Source organism: Papaver somniferum, chromosome 5, assembly GCF_003573695.1.
Source record: "Papaver somniferum cultivar HN1 chromosome 5, ASM357369v1, whole genome shotgun sequence".
NCBI classification, from domain to species: domain Eukaryota; kingdom Viridiplantae; phylum Streptophyta; class Magnoliopsida; order Ranunculales; family Papaveraceae; genus Papaver; species Papaver somniferum.
Window position 1 is genome coordinate 132746512 of NC_039362.1, and position 15822 is coordinate 132762333.

Genomic DNA, 15822 nt, shown 5'->3' on the forward strand with positions numbered 1-15822 from the left:
GGAACATCTCTAATATTTTCAATGTGCAAGAAATTTTTACTTTTCATGGAGAGAATGAAGTTCTTTCTATTCATTAACTCGAGGACGAGTTTCTTTCAAGAAGGGGGGACTGATGTAGTACATCTTTCTATGTATCAACTATGGCAGTTGACCCCTGGAGCATGTATCAACTATTACAGTTGACCCCTGGAACGTGTATCAACTTTAACAGTTGATCCCTTCCGTCTGTTTCAGTTTACTTGCCTTGCAAGTCTTTTCTTTCCTAATTTGTTTAGCTTTCCTTTTCTTTTCTGTTTAGTCGGTTCTTGAGAACCTATTTAAAGGCTTTGCCTTCTTTGTTTTGAGAGACATCTTATTATCAATTATCAAACTCTAAATTCTTGATCCTAGAATCAGGTTTTTATTAAGTTTCTGACGAAACTTAAACCCTATCTTAAAACCCAGCAACTAGTTTTCTTTCTTCTTATCTGTACTACACTAGTTGGTATCTGTACTACACTAATACGATTAGAAGAAGTCGGCATGGCATTCATCATTTTTCCATGCTGAATCTGAGTCTATTTTACTCATATACCATGTCGGATCAAATCAAAAAATCATATTCAACCTCATTTGGACCAATACATAAGTATTCACAGTACTTATATCGTTAACCACATTATTTTCCTCGTGTGGCTCTTCATTTGAACTTTCATGCTTATATATGTCCCGATTTAGAGTTTTTTCATATATGAAACTATGATTGTCTACGTAACGTTGCCATTGACAATCGCTAATAAAAGCAACATAAGCACCTTCTTCTTGGCGAGATGAAAATTCTCCAACAAATTTCTCACTAAAATCTATCAAAGACCCTAGTTTTTCAAAATTCCTTCAAAACTTCTTGTTCCTCTCTATATAAACTAACACTATAACTAACTCTAATTCATATATTTTATATTAACTAACATATTTATTACCTAATAAATAATTAATCAAGAGTATTTTAGCCATTATTAAAAATAAATAGATAAAAACTTCAAAACGTTTCTACTTTATTTTATTCAACATTCCCTAATTTTTAGGCGTATCCCCTAACAATCAGAACAAGAGGCCTGGTTAATGATTCTGCTGGTTCAAAAGCTACTTTGGGATTATCATACTTATGCCGAAAATTTTCTTCCCAATTTTCCATTGGAACAAGCGATGGGAATTCAATATATTTTCATGCTTTTTTTCTTGAAGCTTTTGAAAACATTCTTCATTTTTTAGCCTAAATTCTTTTTATAGAGAAGAACTAAAAAAAATTTGTGTAAAAGAATCCAGTAATATAAAGCATAAAGGTGTGAGTTGAAATTGCTGAATGAGCAAAGTCGTTGGTGACATAACTTCGGTCACGCGATGCAAATTTTGTCGCCGACGAAAAGTGTTCAATCACACGCCACAAGTTTTACCACGCATCAAATCTCTTGTTTTATTTTGTATTACCGTAGTAGAGTATCTTTTATTTTATTTCGTTTTACCGTAGTAGAGAAACGAGTTTGCCCATCCACCTGGCTTGACAATTTTTATGATTATATCCGGCTATGATCGGTATCCAAGCCCGTGACCCGTTTTGTAAACACGAGTTTCAAGTTCTTGGTTCTAACCTGGTTTTCCTCTGAACGATCCAACTCTCTCAAATAATCTCTGCGAGGGTTTTACTTCGAACTCTTCTCTTTCCCCCTCTCTCAGTAGAAACTAAAAAAACGACCTTCAACAAGGAACCCCCTTTTCTCCACTCTAAATCCTTCTTCCCAGCTGAGAAGAAGAATCAATGGGTGAAAGAGACATTTATGTACCTCCATCTACTGGCATGGCGCCAGTAGTTTGGACTGATGTTTCTTCTCTACTTGAAGCTGCTTGCCAAGGTATTACCTTCAATTCAACAAATTTTGGATTTTTTCTATTATTGTTTTCGTTTAATTTAGTGGCATATATCAGGGTTTAATGGATACTTTTTGATTGATTTGTCCTTTGTACTCAAAGATCTTGAAGAGGGTGAGCTAATTCATGGGGAGAATTTCAGTCTATTTGCTGCTATGTCTGCTTTGGAGGTACTTATAGATTGATTCGTTAATCTGTTTATGATTTGTTATTTGTTACCTGCTGTAATTGTGGATTTGTTTATTCAGATAATGGACCCAAAAATGGATTCAGGTATTAGAAACAGTGGATATAATTCAGTTGACGAAGCTATTGAGAATGGCGTTGCCCCAATTCCGTTTAGTTCTATTAGGACTGTTGATGTTCAGTGCACACTCGATGTCATGGATCATCTTTTAGCATGTGAGGTACCATCTGTTTATGTTTTTTCTTTAGTGTAGTTAGTATTTGGAGTGACTGTATGAGGAGGTTTGTGTGTGTCTTAGATTGGGTTTTATTGTTTTGACAGGCGACATGGCATAAAGGTCATTCGTTGGCGCAAACTGTCTATTCTTGTATCTATGTTCTGAGACTTGAAAGGACATCATCACATTCTCTACTACATTCATATTGTAGAGTCATTCGTGCTACTTGCAATGCTGTTATTTCGGTTGTTTCTGATGCACGTACCCATGAGGTAATTTTCTTGCGGAGTTATATATAGGTTCTTATATCTTATCTCATGTAACTCTAGAAAAGACATCCATTACGCCTATGACTGTTATTGTTCATTGTTCGGTATTCTGGTTCTGTGGTTCAATCATTTGTACCTACAAGCAAGATTATCAGCATGTTAATGCTGTAGGAATACAAAGAAATAGAACGTTTCAAAGGGATTAAGTACTATGTAGATATTGTTATTGTTTGCTGAAAGAGCTTTATATTGTAATCTTCGTCAAATAAATAACTTCAGTTTTAAATGCTTAATTTATTGCCAAGACAATATCTCCTTTCTTAATCCTGGGATGGTGGCATGTGTAACTTGGTGTTGAATTTTTCACGAGAAGTAGCTTTTTTGACTTGTGGAATGTGGTTTTTGTATTTCGTTTTTAGGAAGAAGATCTTTTTACAATGGCATATGGTCTGACTCTGAAAGGGGAGGGGGATGATAAATGCTTATCGATGCTAAATGCTGTAGAAGAAACCATTTCTCGGTATCTACGTGCTTGTAAAGCCACATCGTCTAAGAAAAGACCGTCAGATGGTACGTACTCCACCACTTGGAAATGTTTATGTTCTACTTCTAATCATCATCAGGTTTGTGACCATTGTTATGCTTACAATCCAATTCTCTGCTTGTAAGTGGCAATACATCCCCTCAAGTAGATTTTTTTGTTTCATGCACGAGAAATACTTTGTGCAACTACTGCCCTCTATCTATTAGCAAATTTATAAGCTAGTTAGAACTTGTAACGTCAGTCTATTGAGTTGTAAGTTATATAATGTGGTCTCATTCACTTTGCCTTTACTGATATATTGAAGAATTACAAGCTAAACCATAAAGACCTGCTCTTGATAGCTAGCCATGTTGTAATGCAGATATAGAACCTTTACAAGATGATCCTGACTTGGAAGAAGGATACTGCAAAGCTTTGCTGTGCCGTATACGCTTTCGTAAGGTCTTACCCTGTGTGTACTCTTTCTTTTCCCTTTCACTTGTTTTCTTAAGGAAATGTTGGCAGAAACGATCAACTGAACCTTCTTCTTTTTTTTTGTTTTTTATCTAGTAACAAGCATGCCAAATTGATGTGCGGTTGAATGAATAGGAAAAACCCATTTTTTTTTCTATGTTCTCCGCCTTCATATATCTTTCATTACTGTACTTCCAGGCAGATTAACATTTCACATTACGAGATTTACTGGTGCCATTATCCCTTTCGTGAACATTTACTCTTAGATTAGCGCCTTTCCAGATAACTTCCTTGCTTCCCTGTAGTTACACTGTGTTTTCATTCTGAAATTGCTACCATTGGCTCCGAGATCTAATTTGGTTTTTAAATCATGCAATTAGAAAGCTAGGGCCTTTCAATGCCTCCTGTAATGATTCTCTTTGCCAAATTCATTGTGCAGGAATCTTTCTTTGTCAAATTCATTGTTACTATTTGTCTTCATTCACTGTACACAGTGTACTGTGGCACTAAACTGTCCTTTGATTCGTCATTTTGCTTGAGTGGGTTGACCAAAATATGAACTTTGTCTGTTGGATTGTATACAAGGTCAGTGTGCTCAAGTAGGTTCAGTTAATCCCTTTGAATCTTACGTTTATCATGATTCCCCTTTATTGAGCAGATCTTTTGAATTTATTCTTCTATTATGTGATTGTGACATTAACGTATGACTGCTGTTCCATCACATCTTGCATGTACTTTTTATAATCTGTTTCCATTTAGTTTTTTTGGTTATTCTGACTATCCCTTTTCATCATATCCAGCACTTTTACCATGTTCTGATGTCTATGAGGAAGCCTCAAGGAAGAGGTCTGGAGCTAGCTAGGAAACATATAGCTGCTTGCTTAACAGAACTAAAATGTATGCTCAAATCGGTAGAGTTTCTTAGATCTACTACATCTGAATCTCTTAAAGATGATACTGAAGATACGACAACGGCTTCTGGTTGTCAACCTATTGGGTTTGATGCCAGTATAAACAATAGGTTGTCGGCTCCTATTCCTCCCCGCTCAATTAAAATTCTCAGTTGGAAAAAGGTGAGGCCTTGAATTGTATACAGTATATTATATATAAGTTAGCAATGTTAATCTACTCACTCGGCACTTTCTTTCTCTATCTTCTTTTCTGTTAAACTTTCGTATTCTTTGCCAGGCTATTGAATATTTTGAGAAGCTTCTACATGATCTTGATGTTATATGTTCCTTCTCGCTGAATCCACTTTTCGAAGACATTTTGCGTTTTGTTGTTCGGTTTCAAAAGCTCCAACCTGATTTGGTTGCTAGAGCGCATCTGCAGGTCAGCTCATTTCCTCTAATTCTTGCAATTAGTACTGAGATACCGTGAAGTCAACTTTAGGAAATACCTATACCACATATCAGACTTGGGGATTTATTTTTCTAAAATAGTGTTTAAAATACAACTACGTATATATCAGGTCAATATAGGAAAAGCAGTGAAATTGTCCAAATATAGCTGAAAATTGGCCCTAGAGTCTGTTATGTAAATAAACTAAAAAAAAACCTAAACTATTTATGAAGCGTTTCTTCTTCTCCAATCATTGATTTTCCTTCTTCCTCTTTTTCTTTTCTTCCATCTCATCATCTTCGTAGTTTCATATAGATTTTATAGTTTTGTGTTAGGAAGTTTCTTATACATTTATAATTAGCGCTTTTATAAGTGCCATTTTAAACCTTGGTAGAAGGTGCTGTAACTGACTTAACTGTCTTTCTCCTGGGCTTGCAACTGGAAAATCACCTGTTGCGTTTCTGGTTCTGGAATTGGAATACCTTTTCAAAAACCAAACCAAAGAAATAAAATTGTTACCTATCTCCCTAAATATATATGTGTATATAGAATTAAGGATTGATTTCACTTGGGTTCTGACCTTCTAGGGGCTCTTTCAATTCCATATTTCACTTAGGGTTCTGACTGACAATATGGAATTGAAAGAGCTCCTAAAAGGTCAACCCTGAAATCAATTCTTGATTCGATATACACGATATTTATTTCCTTGGTTTTGAAAAGGTATTTCAATTCCGGAACTAGAAATCCAACGTGTGATTTTCCAATTGCAAAACCTGAAGAAAGATAAGGGGTGCTGTAACTGACTTATAAATAGCTTAAATCAAATCTGTAAACAATTATTGTGTCTCATACATCAGTACTGTGGTTCGAAGACTTGATACACTAGATGAAACCCTTAAAGAATTTATTATTATATAACCTGTAGAAGTAATTTAAGGTACTTTTGTCATATATTTGATTCTGATATTACCACATATTAAAAAAATACACATCTGGATTTTCGGATGATGTGTTGCCAGTGTTCCATACGACGATACTAATATTGTGCCTTTTCCTAAGGGTGGAGCTTCTTATGTGCCAGCCTAAAGTTTTTTCTTGCTGTGAAAATTATTTTAGTTATAATGTAATAGTATTTCTTAGTTACTTCTCTCTCATTTTTTAATGCTGCTATCCTGGAAACGATTAACAGGTTCTATTGGTTCAAGATGGGAAGCTGTATGGACGAGAGACTATATTTGATGTGATTTCTAGAGCTGCAAAATTACCTGAAGTCCCAAAAAACTATAATGTTCAAAATAATGAATTTGTTGTACAACTAGGGCAGGTGATGATCACTATTTAAGCTGTAGGTTCTGGTGGTCTGATTTTTGTTGACCAAATCCATTAAGCTTACTTTTTGATTCATATGACGCAGCTTGTGACGAACTTGCTTAAAATCCTCTGTACAAATGCTGCATGGCAAAGACGCAAGCTTGGGAAAGTTTTACAAGATTGGAGTGTCACCTCCGTGCAGGTCTGTTTTATATTCTAAATGACTGATTGTTTCAAACATTAAATATATTCTACTTTATAATATCCTTTAATTTCTGCATTTCAAGTCCCTCCCTCCCTCTAATATATGTTTATGTGTGTGCATGTATATGTAAGTATTTAGAGAGGGAAAAAAATCATCTGGATGCTGATTCTTGATTTTGTATCTTTATTGTTGTTTGTAGCTGGAGATGGCCTTCAGGAGAGAGTTTGGAGAGATACCAAGCATTTCAGCGGATGAGGTATGTTTTCTTTAGTGTTAATTTTGAAGATCGTCGTTTGAAGTTTTGTCAATTTAGAACGTGGAGGAAGTGGTTATTTAGAATCTCACCTTAAGTGATTCTCTTGTATGTAACCACCTTTTCTGTGTGTAAGAAACATAATTATTTTTCTGGGTTTCGTGGCCTGCAAAAGAGCTTCTCTTGGCCGACATTCACTAGTTTGCTTATATAGTTGTCTTTTATGTTTTACGACGCAGAACATATGCATGAAACTGTCGAAGCATCTGCTTATTTGGGCCGAGGAACAAACTTTCTGGATTGCTTCTCGGTTTCTCATGTTGGGATTTGAGTTGGAGCTCTATTCCCCCAATGATTACTGCATGGTATACTGGTACATGTATGTTATCTTGATCAAACTCTCAGAGAAAGCACAACTCAAGATGGTGCCAAGTAGTGATGCTGGTAAGACAGTTCTTTTCTGTCAATCTTTCTAAAAGACATCTGATTTCCCTATCAAAATCCCAACTGCCTGATTTCCAGTTTCACTTTTCTTAGGCATGTTCCTTTGGTGTCTTCTCATTGTAAACATATTTTTCTTGGCTTTGTTTTTCTTAGATGTCAATTAATCTTTGTTATGATTCAGTTACAAGGAAGGGAAAGAAGAAAAGGGATCACTCAAAGGATATTGTTAGAGAGCCTCCAATCCCACCCTCAATCCTACTGCTTCAGTGTTATATATATCTCGCCGAAGGACTCACCATGGTAAATGTGCTTACTCTAGTTATCATTGAGTTCTTCAATGTTTTTGTTTTTATCAGCTCAAGAGTACCAATATTAGGAATCGTGAGAAGAGTGGTCTCCGGTCCCTAGGACTGCATGCATGCGTCCACTTTTGAGTGGTGGGACCCCTTTTATACCAAAGAGTCACATTAAATATCTTGCGAGTGAGAAAAAGGATTGATCAATCACTTGCACCGTCCTGAGTCCCTGACCTATGTCTTGTGTTTTGACAATTCTTGCTTAACAAGTTCTAACCTAGGTCAGGGCCCGGGGTACTGTTTGTTTCCATTTCCTTTGCCGATATGAGATAATCTCCTTCACATGTCACTAAGTGGATTATTTTGTGAACCCCGTTTGTCCCATGTAGATGCTTGCTGCTCTGAGGAACGAGCGTGATGCCTTCGAAAAACCTGGGGTTTTTAATACCGAGCAAGAGGTACATGTGTTTTCATTTGGATATATTTGTGAACTCTGTTAGTCCTCATTCAGATACTCTCATTAATTTTTTTCTTTTGTCTAACATTTTATCTTTTGTCCAACTCTTCAGAGATTCATTCAGCATTTCGACTTTCTTCAGAAAGCACATGTTCCCGATAACATCACATATCTAATGTTCTCAGAATCGACTCTCCAAGTTCACTTCTCTGTGAGTATTTATATCACTATTCATTCATAAGCTTGTTGATTTCTCGTTATATGAACTCTTATCAGGGTCTTCTTTTGGTTCTTTCTTTCCTTTGTTCAGACACTAGTAAAGTACAACTACTTCAGAGATGCTCAAAAAATTGCTAAAGAACTGAGAGGTAGTTTCTCCAGTGATCCAGACAGGTTAGCTGAGCTTAAGCAAATTGAACAAGTAGCTGAATACAGCTGGGTTGCTCTCAATGTCATCGGTCAAGCCGGGGCAAACGACCCATCTCTCAAAATCTCTTTCGAGTTCAATCACCATCCATGCTTTGCAGTTGCTGTTGTTAAAAGATCATGAAGGATAAACTTGCTGTTTCCTAGCATCCAATTTTGAAGCAATTTGGTATATTTTAGGATTCATTTTTTTGTTTTTTTTGCTCAGCAAAATAGCTGAGCCAACTTAAAAAACCATTGGGAAATTTATTTGTTAGTGTTAGCAATTTCTTCCATGAAATGAAATGTATGTGAAAATTCTATAATTCATCTATTTGTGGTCCATTCTGTAACAATTATTCCCAGTCCAAACCAAGTGCAGCAGCTAATAATGTGTAATTTTGTTTCTCACTTTAAAATAACAAGACACCAGTTGAAGTACATATATAATATAAAAACAAAATAATAAGTTATATCCAGGCAAATCTGCGAGCACTCTTTCGAGAAAATGACTTGTTCTAGGCTGTGAATGGCATATATCACTTGATCTTATTTGGAATTGCAGAAGATTTGTGATCACAATCACCGAGAAATCGTCCTGAAGGCTGGTATGGTTGGACAGCAACATAAGACTGGCCTGACCCCACTATAAATGTGAAGAGTCACACCAAACAACACACGGCTTGTGAACAAGGAATAGACAGCCGGATCTAAGCTGGTTTCTTTGGTCCTATACTCCTACCTACTAAATGTTCTCATGAGATGGCAAACTGCCACCGACTAGGACTACCAGATCATGTATAGACCTGATACACCTAATTGCACTTTTCCCCCCCTCTTTTTATTTTTCCCCCTATAAAAGAGTAACCGTGATTCGCAATTCGTGATCTACCATCCACGATTCCACGCATGTTATATTTCTGGAATCAACATTTTATTTGACTGAATATCATGATCTGAGGATACTTATAGTTATACTAGGCAGTGTGTATTGCATCAAGGTAACTCCCATGTAGCAAACAAATAACAACCAATTTAAGCCATTACACATATTACTTTATTTTTATAATGTAGGTTTAGGTGATGTTGGACACTCGGACTTGACAACTCACTAGTGCCATAGCTAAAGGAACTCCATTTTCCTCTCCAACATGACACTAATAATGCATAATTAGCCTCCCACTAATCAATGTTTATTTGGTTTTCTTTTGTCGTCTGGGAGGCAGGGTGTTTCTTTTTGCTTTCACTTGAGATTGCACGAAGGCAATGTGTACGTACATTGCATGGCAATTATTAGATGGTGTATGATGTCGGTGGATCCACAGAGTGTAATATAAAGTAAATCCATTGAGAAGAGAAAAATCAAAATAAAGAGATAAAACGGCCTTGTAGTTTGATTGGTAATAAATAATAAACTGAAGCTAACTTTTCAAAATGAAAACGTTGTCCACCAAACAAACAACTGGTACACAAAAAGAAAAATCTCCACATCTTGTCGTTGAGAGCATTCAAAGTTTGAGTTTTAGTGGACACAAAAAGAGTTGGGATTTTCCTTTCCTTTTACTTTTCTTCCATGAGAGCATTATACATGACTGAAGGAACCCATGTATTGCATGACCAACAAAAGTGTAAAATGATGTACCTGCTTTGACAATCAGATATATTTCTGTAACTGTCCATAGAATTTGGTAACTCTATGTAATTGTCCATCACTTTTAAGAAACCCGGTGGTTCTGATTTACAGAACCAAACGGTGGTTAAATTTGGAATCTTAAGGCAGGTCGAGGTTGGCCCACCGTACCACACCACACAAACTCCCTCTAGCTTTATTCTCTTTTTACGTTAAATAAACAAATAAATTAGTGAACACAATCCCGTACCATATGTACTTTAATTAAGAATATACTAACGAATTTTCCACCGTTAGATACAGACATTAATCAATAATGATCCTAGTATTACTCTTAATTGTCGGCTAAGATTTAGGTAATAATATTATTACAAAAATGAGTTAGTTTTGTTAATCATGGTTGGGTTAAGACAGACGCCAGTAGTTAGACTTAGAAGTAGAATAGCAATATATGTATGTCTTTACGACGCCGACGAGTCAACTAATTAATAACTTCTGTTTTCTTCTTCTTCTTCTTCGCTTCGCTGTTTCTCTCCATCCTTCCAGAGCTGAGCCAGAGAGAAACAGAGAGATTCCATAGTATTGTCATCAGGTGAATATCTATTTATATTCTGCTGCTGCTGATGATGATCTCTTATTTTCTCTGTGTTGGTTAGATTTTTCATTTGTTGAATTTGTAAGAAATTTTGAGCTGAAATTTGGAAAAGTAAGGTTTTAATCTTGTCATGATTTGGTTGTAATAGATCTTAAATAGTGATATTATGATGAGTTCACTTAGTATGTGATTGTGTTTTTTTTTGAATTAGTGTTACTTTTTGCTGAAGAGATTTCATAAAGCTTTGTTAATTGAGACAGTGTGTTTTGGCATTGTCGGTGGCGGGGTCATGTTCAAATCTGGACATTTTGATCATTTGGATTCATTTGCATGTACAATTCAATGTTTTTGATGATTATGATTATGATCGGATTTTATTTTTTTTAGAATTTTAAAGCAATTACTATGTGTGTTATTAAGAGTAGAATTTAAGGAAGTGTTCATTTATTAATCAGTTCTTAATGAGTGGAGAAAGGCTTTATTGGTTGTAATATTTATAATTTTGAAATTAAATACCTTTTTTTTTTTCTTTTTGATGATGAAGAGGGCTGCTAAATTGGGAGAAATAATGTCGGGAGGGGGCGGTACACAGAAGAGCTTGAGGAAAGCATTGGGAGCGATTAAGGACTCCACTACTGTTGGATTAGCTAAAGTTAATAGTGATTACAAGGTGTGTCATTTTGTTTGATTTTAGTCACACATTGGTTATTTCAGGTTTCGTTGTTTCTTATACTATTTTTTCAGGAATTGGATATTGCCATAGTTAGAGCTACAAACCATGTAGAACGGCCAGCCAAGGAAAAACATATACGAGGTGACTGGAACTCATGGTTCTCATTTGTGTTTTTGGTGTGATCAGTACTCTTTCATCTTCGACTTGCTATTGCATTCTCAATGGAATAAGGAAACTCACCTTCTTCTTGTGTTTCTTGTGGTGTTCCAGCTATATTTGCTGCGGTTTCAGCTACAAGACCACGGGCTGATGTTGCATACTGCATCCATGCTCTATCCAGGCGTCTTGCAAAGACGCATAATTGGGCGGTATGTGTCAACTATAGACGCAAAGCAATGAGTTGCGCCAATTTTAATTGCTCCCCATCGAACACTATAGATAGCAGAGAATATCGCATTTCCATCATATACTATACTCACTACCTATCTTAGTTTTCACTTCCTTAAAGGGCAAGAAGTAAGATTTCTTATACATATAATTTTCTCAAGGAGAAATCCTTTCCCAGCATCTAAATGCCCTGTAGGTTTCGGCAACTTTTTCCTTCCCGTGTTTTATCCTCATTGAATGATTAGTGCTGGGAAGTTGGGTTTATTCTAACTCCGTGTTGTTTGAAGTTTAGGTTGCAATGAAAACCTTAATTGTTATACACCGTGCTTTGAGGGAAGTGGACCCCTCATTTCGTGAAGAACTCATTAACTATGGAAGAAGCAGGAGTCATATGCTCAACATGGCTCATTTTAAGGATGATTCAAGTCCAAATGGTACTCTCTGTTCTGGAATTCCTGATTTTGAAAAGCCAAAAAGCTTATCTAACATTTTGATTTCGTTTTTTAGCTTGGGATTATTCTGCGTGGGTTCGCACCTATGCGTTGTATCTGGAGGAGAGGCTTGAATGTTTCCGTGTCTTGAAGTATGACGTTGAAACCGACCCCCCAGTAAGTTATCTATACAATATACTCTCCAATCCAATACTTCTGTTGTCATTGCTGCTTCATTGTGACACCAGAAGTATATGTAACTTTGGTTGTTGTCTGCAGAGAACTAGGGATTTGGATACAATGGATTTGCTTGAGCACTTGCCAGCTTTACAACAGCTCCTTTTCCGAGTTCTTGGTTGCCAGGTAAACCTTTTCCTATTTTGTTTTCTGTTATGAATGGACATATACAGAGTATCCGAATTAGTATGCTTAGTTTGTGGTTCCTACCAGGCTAAATATTTATATATTTGATGCTTCATTTCTGACATTTGAACTTCTTATAGCCACAAGGAGCAGCAGTTTACAACTTCGTGATCCAGTTAGCACTTTCAATGGTATGTGAAATGTGTAACTGTTAGTTGTTTCTAGCCCAAAAACAATATGAACAACGTTGTTACATCTTGTTTAACTTTTTTCTTTTGAAACAGGTCGCTGGGGAAAGCATTAAAATCTATAATGCTATCAGCGATGGTACAGTTAATTTGGTTGACAAGGTACGCACATTACTCTTAACAGAAATAAGATTAGTTTTTTGAGGTGTCACCATGTCATAGACTTACATTATATCTATGCATATGGGGATTATTGCAGTTCTTTGAGATGCGAAGACACGATGCTGTTCGTGCACTTGACATTTATAGAAGGGCTGGATTACAGGTATATATTTCATGTATTTTTTGAAGTTGCAAGGAGTCGAAATATATCTCGCTGACTATTTATCATTTTATCTGTACGATGGGTTCTCCTTGACGCTTTGCTAATTCATCATTTAACTTCCAGGGTGGGAGATTGTCTGAATTTTATGAAATATGTAAAAGTCTTGATCTTGGACGTGGGGAAAGATTTATTAAAATTGAGCAGGTTCTAGCTTCTTCTATCTATGTCTCTGAGCGCTTGTGATTTATATTGGAGGCGGTGAAGGCTTTCGTTGGTTTCTGTTTCTCAAATCTATCTTAAGGTTTTTTCCTTCTAAAATTTCAGCCCCCACAGTCATTCTTAACTGCCATGGAGGATTATGTGAAAGAAGCTCCACGAGCTTCATCAGTTTCCAAGGTATTGAATTTGGTTTTGTCTGCAGGTAGGTAATTATGAATATGATATAGCAGGCATGTTTAGATGGTTCACGTTTAGACTACAGAAACCATAGTGGGTGGAAATGTTCACGGTCAACACATGTATTTTTCAGTGCTGACACAACTTATTAGCTATTGGCCTTTGATAATTTCTGAAATCTAACGTGTTGACGCTTTTGTGTAGAGGAATACTCCAGTGGAAATGGTGCAATCATCTTATATACTTTTTTTTTTTTTCATTTACATGATTAACCAGGTTGCTGGTGAGAAAATTGCTGCCCCGAAAGAGATATTAGCCATAGAGTACAAGAAAACCGAAGAAGTGGAGGTTGAACCTGCAGCATCTCCCCCTTCCCCTCCCCAAGAACCAATTAAAGTGGAAGCCCCTGTTTCAGAACCACCGGATCTATTGGTGATTACTCAGTTCATTTTTCACTTTAGAAAAATTCAAATTCTTATATGACATTATGGAAAGCTTTTACCTCACTAGATTCAGCAAATTTTTCTAAAAAAGACATCCAAACCTGGAGAATTGCTCCCTGTATTTAGCCCTAGTATTGATAACTGTTGTTTGGTGTTCCTTGACCATTAAATTTAAAACGAGGCAAAGATGACTGCAGGGTTGCTGTAGCAGCTGTTATTGAAGATTGTCTTAAAAAGACCAAACCATATATTTTGTTCTTCGTTAAATGTTGAAGCCTCTTGTACTGTATTAAACTTGGTTACATGTTTTTCAGGGTTTGAACGATATGAATCCAGATGCATCAGAGTTGGATGACAGAAATGCGATGGCTCTTGCCATTGTTCCTGTTGGTAGGTGTTGCATGACAATGTTGAAATAATTATAGTTCACAAAAAGGTTTATGTATCCTATTTGCTAGTTTATACCTGAGGAAAGACTTGAGAATTTGCTTCGATGGCTAGTGTAAAAGATTAAATAATTATAGTTCAACTTGAGTAATCTAAAATTTCGACAAAATCAAAGTGCTCGTCACTGGTCTTTTAGTTCAGATCATGTATGAAGTGTATGAATTAACAAAACTCACAATTTTTTTAATGTTGCAGCTGATGCCTTAGCTCCTGCTGCTTCAGATTTTGCTAATGCAACTACAGGCTGGGAGTTGGCACTTGTCACTGCCCCAAGTTCAAATGAAAGTGCTGCTGTCGCCAGCAAGCTGGTAACTCTTATTATTTGTTTACATAATATACATCAAATCTGATCTTTGTTTGATTTTTGAACTAATGTAAATTATGAAACCTTTAATTACATTTTTGTGTTATCTCCATTTTCTTAAATCTGAAATTGCTCAAGAATATTAATTAGGTCATCTCTAATATCCTTGTTTTACTTTGCTGTTTAAAAGGCGGGTGGACTAGACTTGCTTACATTGGACAGTCTGTACGACGATGCAATGCGGCGAAACACCCAAACCACAAGCTACAATCCATGGGAACAACAAGCACCTATGGCAGGTTCCTTCATGCAACCACAGGTAGCACACGACCCCTTTCTTGCCTCCAACATGGTGGCTGCACCTGCTTCGGTACAGATGGCAGCAATGGCCCAACACCAACAGTCTTTCATGTGGCAACAACAGCAACAGCAGCAGCAAGAAATGATGATGATGGGCCAGCAACAGCACCAGCCTTCAAATCCTTTTGGCCCATCATATGGGGTTGGCCTTCACCCTTACGGCTCAGGTATGCCTATCCAGACCTACAATCCAAACGCCGGACTTATATAGAATCTGTGGACAGTAGAAATGACAAGAACATTCTGTATGGAAATGAGCAGGGCCGGCCCCGACATAAAGTGGCCAAAGTTTTTAGGCAATATATTTTTAGGGGCATCATTTTTTTATTTATCTTTTCGTTAAGATACATTGGATTAATGATGTAAGTTTTTAACAAAAAAAAAGTCAAAACCTTTTTATAGGTGTATTCAATTTATAGATAATCGAGAATGTGTATAAATCCGTGGTATTCAAACTAGAATTATATGGGAAGGCGTTTTACCAACACTGTGTATCTTTACTCTCTCTCTCTTCTCTGTGAATCGGCAATAATGCAGTATTAACTTAGCACTTCATGAATCTATTCCTTTCTCTACATGGTCAAGACAGTGTATCTTTATTTTTCTATCTTTCTTTACTAATTTGTTGTTTTAATGATCTGATTATCGTTAGATTTCTTTCTTATTGTTTTTTTATTTCAAGTTTTTACCCATTGATTTTTTTAATTTTTTGTTTATCATGTGTAACTAATCTATCCTGTACCTTCCAAGATGTGTTTGCAGTTTGTGTCTACTTAAATGGTGTTTGCTACTTTCATTGTTGTGTTTATGGCGTTTGCTGAACCCGTTAACTTTAATCGTTTGATCTTATGGAACATCTGTGATTGTATCACTGGTTTTTGGAAGAAGAAGATTCAGCTCCGATCCAACTCAGTCAACTGGCCTAGGTACAAAGCCCGCCTTAGCTTAGATTCAAAAAAATTCAAAATCCATAATTACTCCGTCAACTGAAAT

At 36.4% G+C, this 15822-nt stretch overlaps 2 protein-coding genes across 3 annotated transcripts; both read left to right on the top strand.

Annotated features, from left to right (window-relative positions):
- The first annotated feature begins 1672 nt into the window (after positions 1 to 1672).
- On the top strand, positions 1673 to 8698 carry LOC113282762 (N-alpha-acetyltransferase 35, NatC auxiliary subunit-like). Its single transcript, XM_026531831.1, has 16 exons — positions 1673 to 1889; positions 2008 to 2075; positions 2154 to 2312; positions 2414 to 2581; positions 2998 to 3148; positions 3484 to 3563; positions 4376 to 4648; positions 4764 to 4907; positions 6106 to 6240; positions 6331 to 6429; positions 6632 to 6688; positions 6925 to 7129; positions 7311 to 7429; positions 7815 to 7883; positions 7995 to 8093; positions 8193 to 8698. The coding sequence occupies exons 1-16, from the start codon at positions 1796 to 1798 to the stop codon at positions 8430 to 8432; spliced, it is 2160 nt and encodes a 719-aa protein (XP_026387616.1). The 5' UTR covers positions 1673 to 1795; the 3' UTR covers positions 8433 to 8698.
- Positions 8699 to 10358: 1660 nt separating this feature from the next.
- Positions 10359 to 15402, top strand: LOC113282763 (putative clathrin assembly protein At5g35200). Of its 2 annotated transcripts, XM_026531833.1 has the most exons (16): positions 10359 to 10509; positions 11057 to 11182; positions 11257 to 11326; positions 11456 to 11553; positions 11865 to 12006; positions 12080 to 12180; positions 12283 to 12366; positions 12507 to 12557; positions 12651 to 12716; positions 12814 to 12879; positions 13003 to 13083; positions 13204 to 13275; positions 13552 to 13707; positions 14033 to 14108; positions 14361 to 14473; positions 14660 to 15402. In XM_026531833.1, exons 2-16 carry the CDS (start codon positions 11081 to 11083, stop codon positions 15038 to 15040), a joined length of 1659 nt encoding a protein of 552 aa, XP_026387618.1. In that variant the 5' UTR covers positions 10359 to 10509; positions 11057 to 11080; the 3' UTR covers positions 15041 to 15402. The 2 variants fall into 2 exon arrangements, with proteins under 2 accessions (XP_026387618.1, XP_026387617.1); XM_026531832.1 differs by having other exon boundaries at positions 12080 to 12366.
- Positions 15403 to 15822: the final 420 nt, after the last annotated feature.

Excerpts from the sequence above, each read along its gene's own strand:
- LOC113282762 (XM_026531831.1), top strand. The coding sequence starts at position 1,796 with ATGGGTGAAAGAGACATTTATGTACCTCCATCTACTGGCATGGCGCCA. Across the intron at positions 2,582-2,997 it reads CTGATGCACGTACCCATGAG|GAAGAAGATCTTTTTACAAT; the intron begins GTAATTTTCTTG and ends TTTCGTTTTTAG. Across the intron at positions 6,241-6,330 it reads TTGTTGTACAACTAGGGCAG|CTTGTGACGAACTTGCTTAA; the intron begins GTGATGATCACT and ends CATATGACGCAG.
- LOC113282763 (XM_026531832.1), top strand. The coding sequence starts at position 11,081 with ATGTCGGGAGGGGGCGGTACACAGAAGAGCTTGAGGAAAGCATTGGGA. Across the intron at positions 12,717-12,813 it reads CAGTTAATTTGGTTGACAAG|TTCTTTGAGATGCGAAGACA; the intron begins GTACGCACATTA and ends GGATTATTGCAG. Across the intron at positions 13,708-14,032 it reads CAGAACCACCGGATCTATTG|GGTTTGAACGATATGAATCC; the intron begins GTGATTACTCAG and ends CATGTTTTTCAG.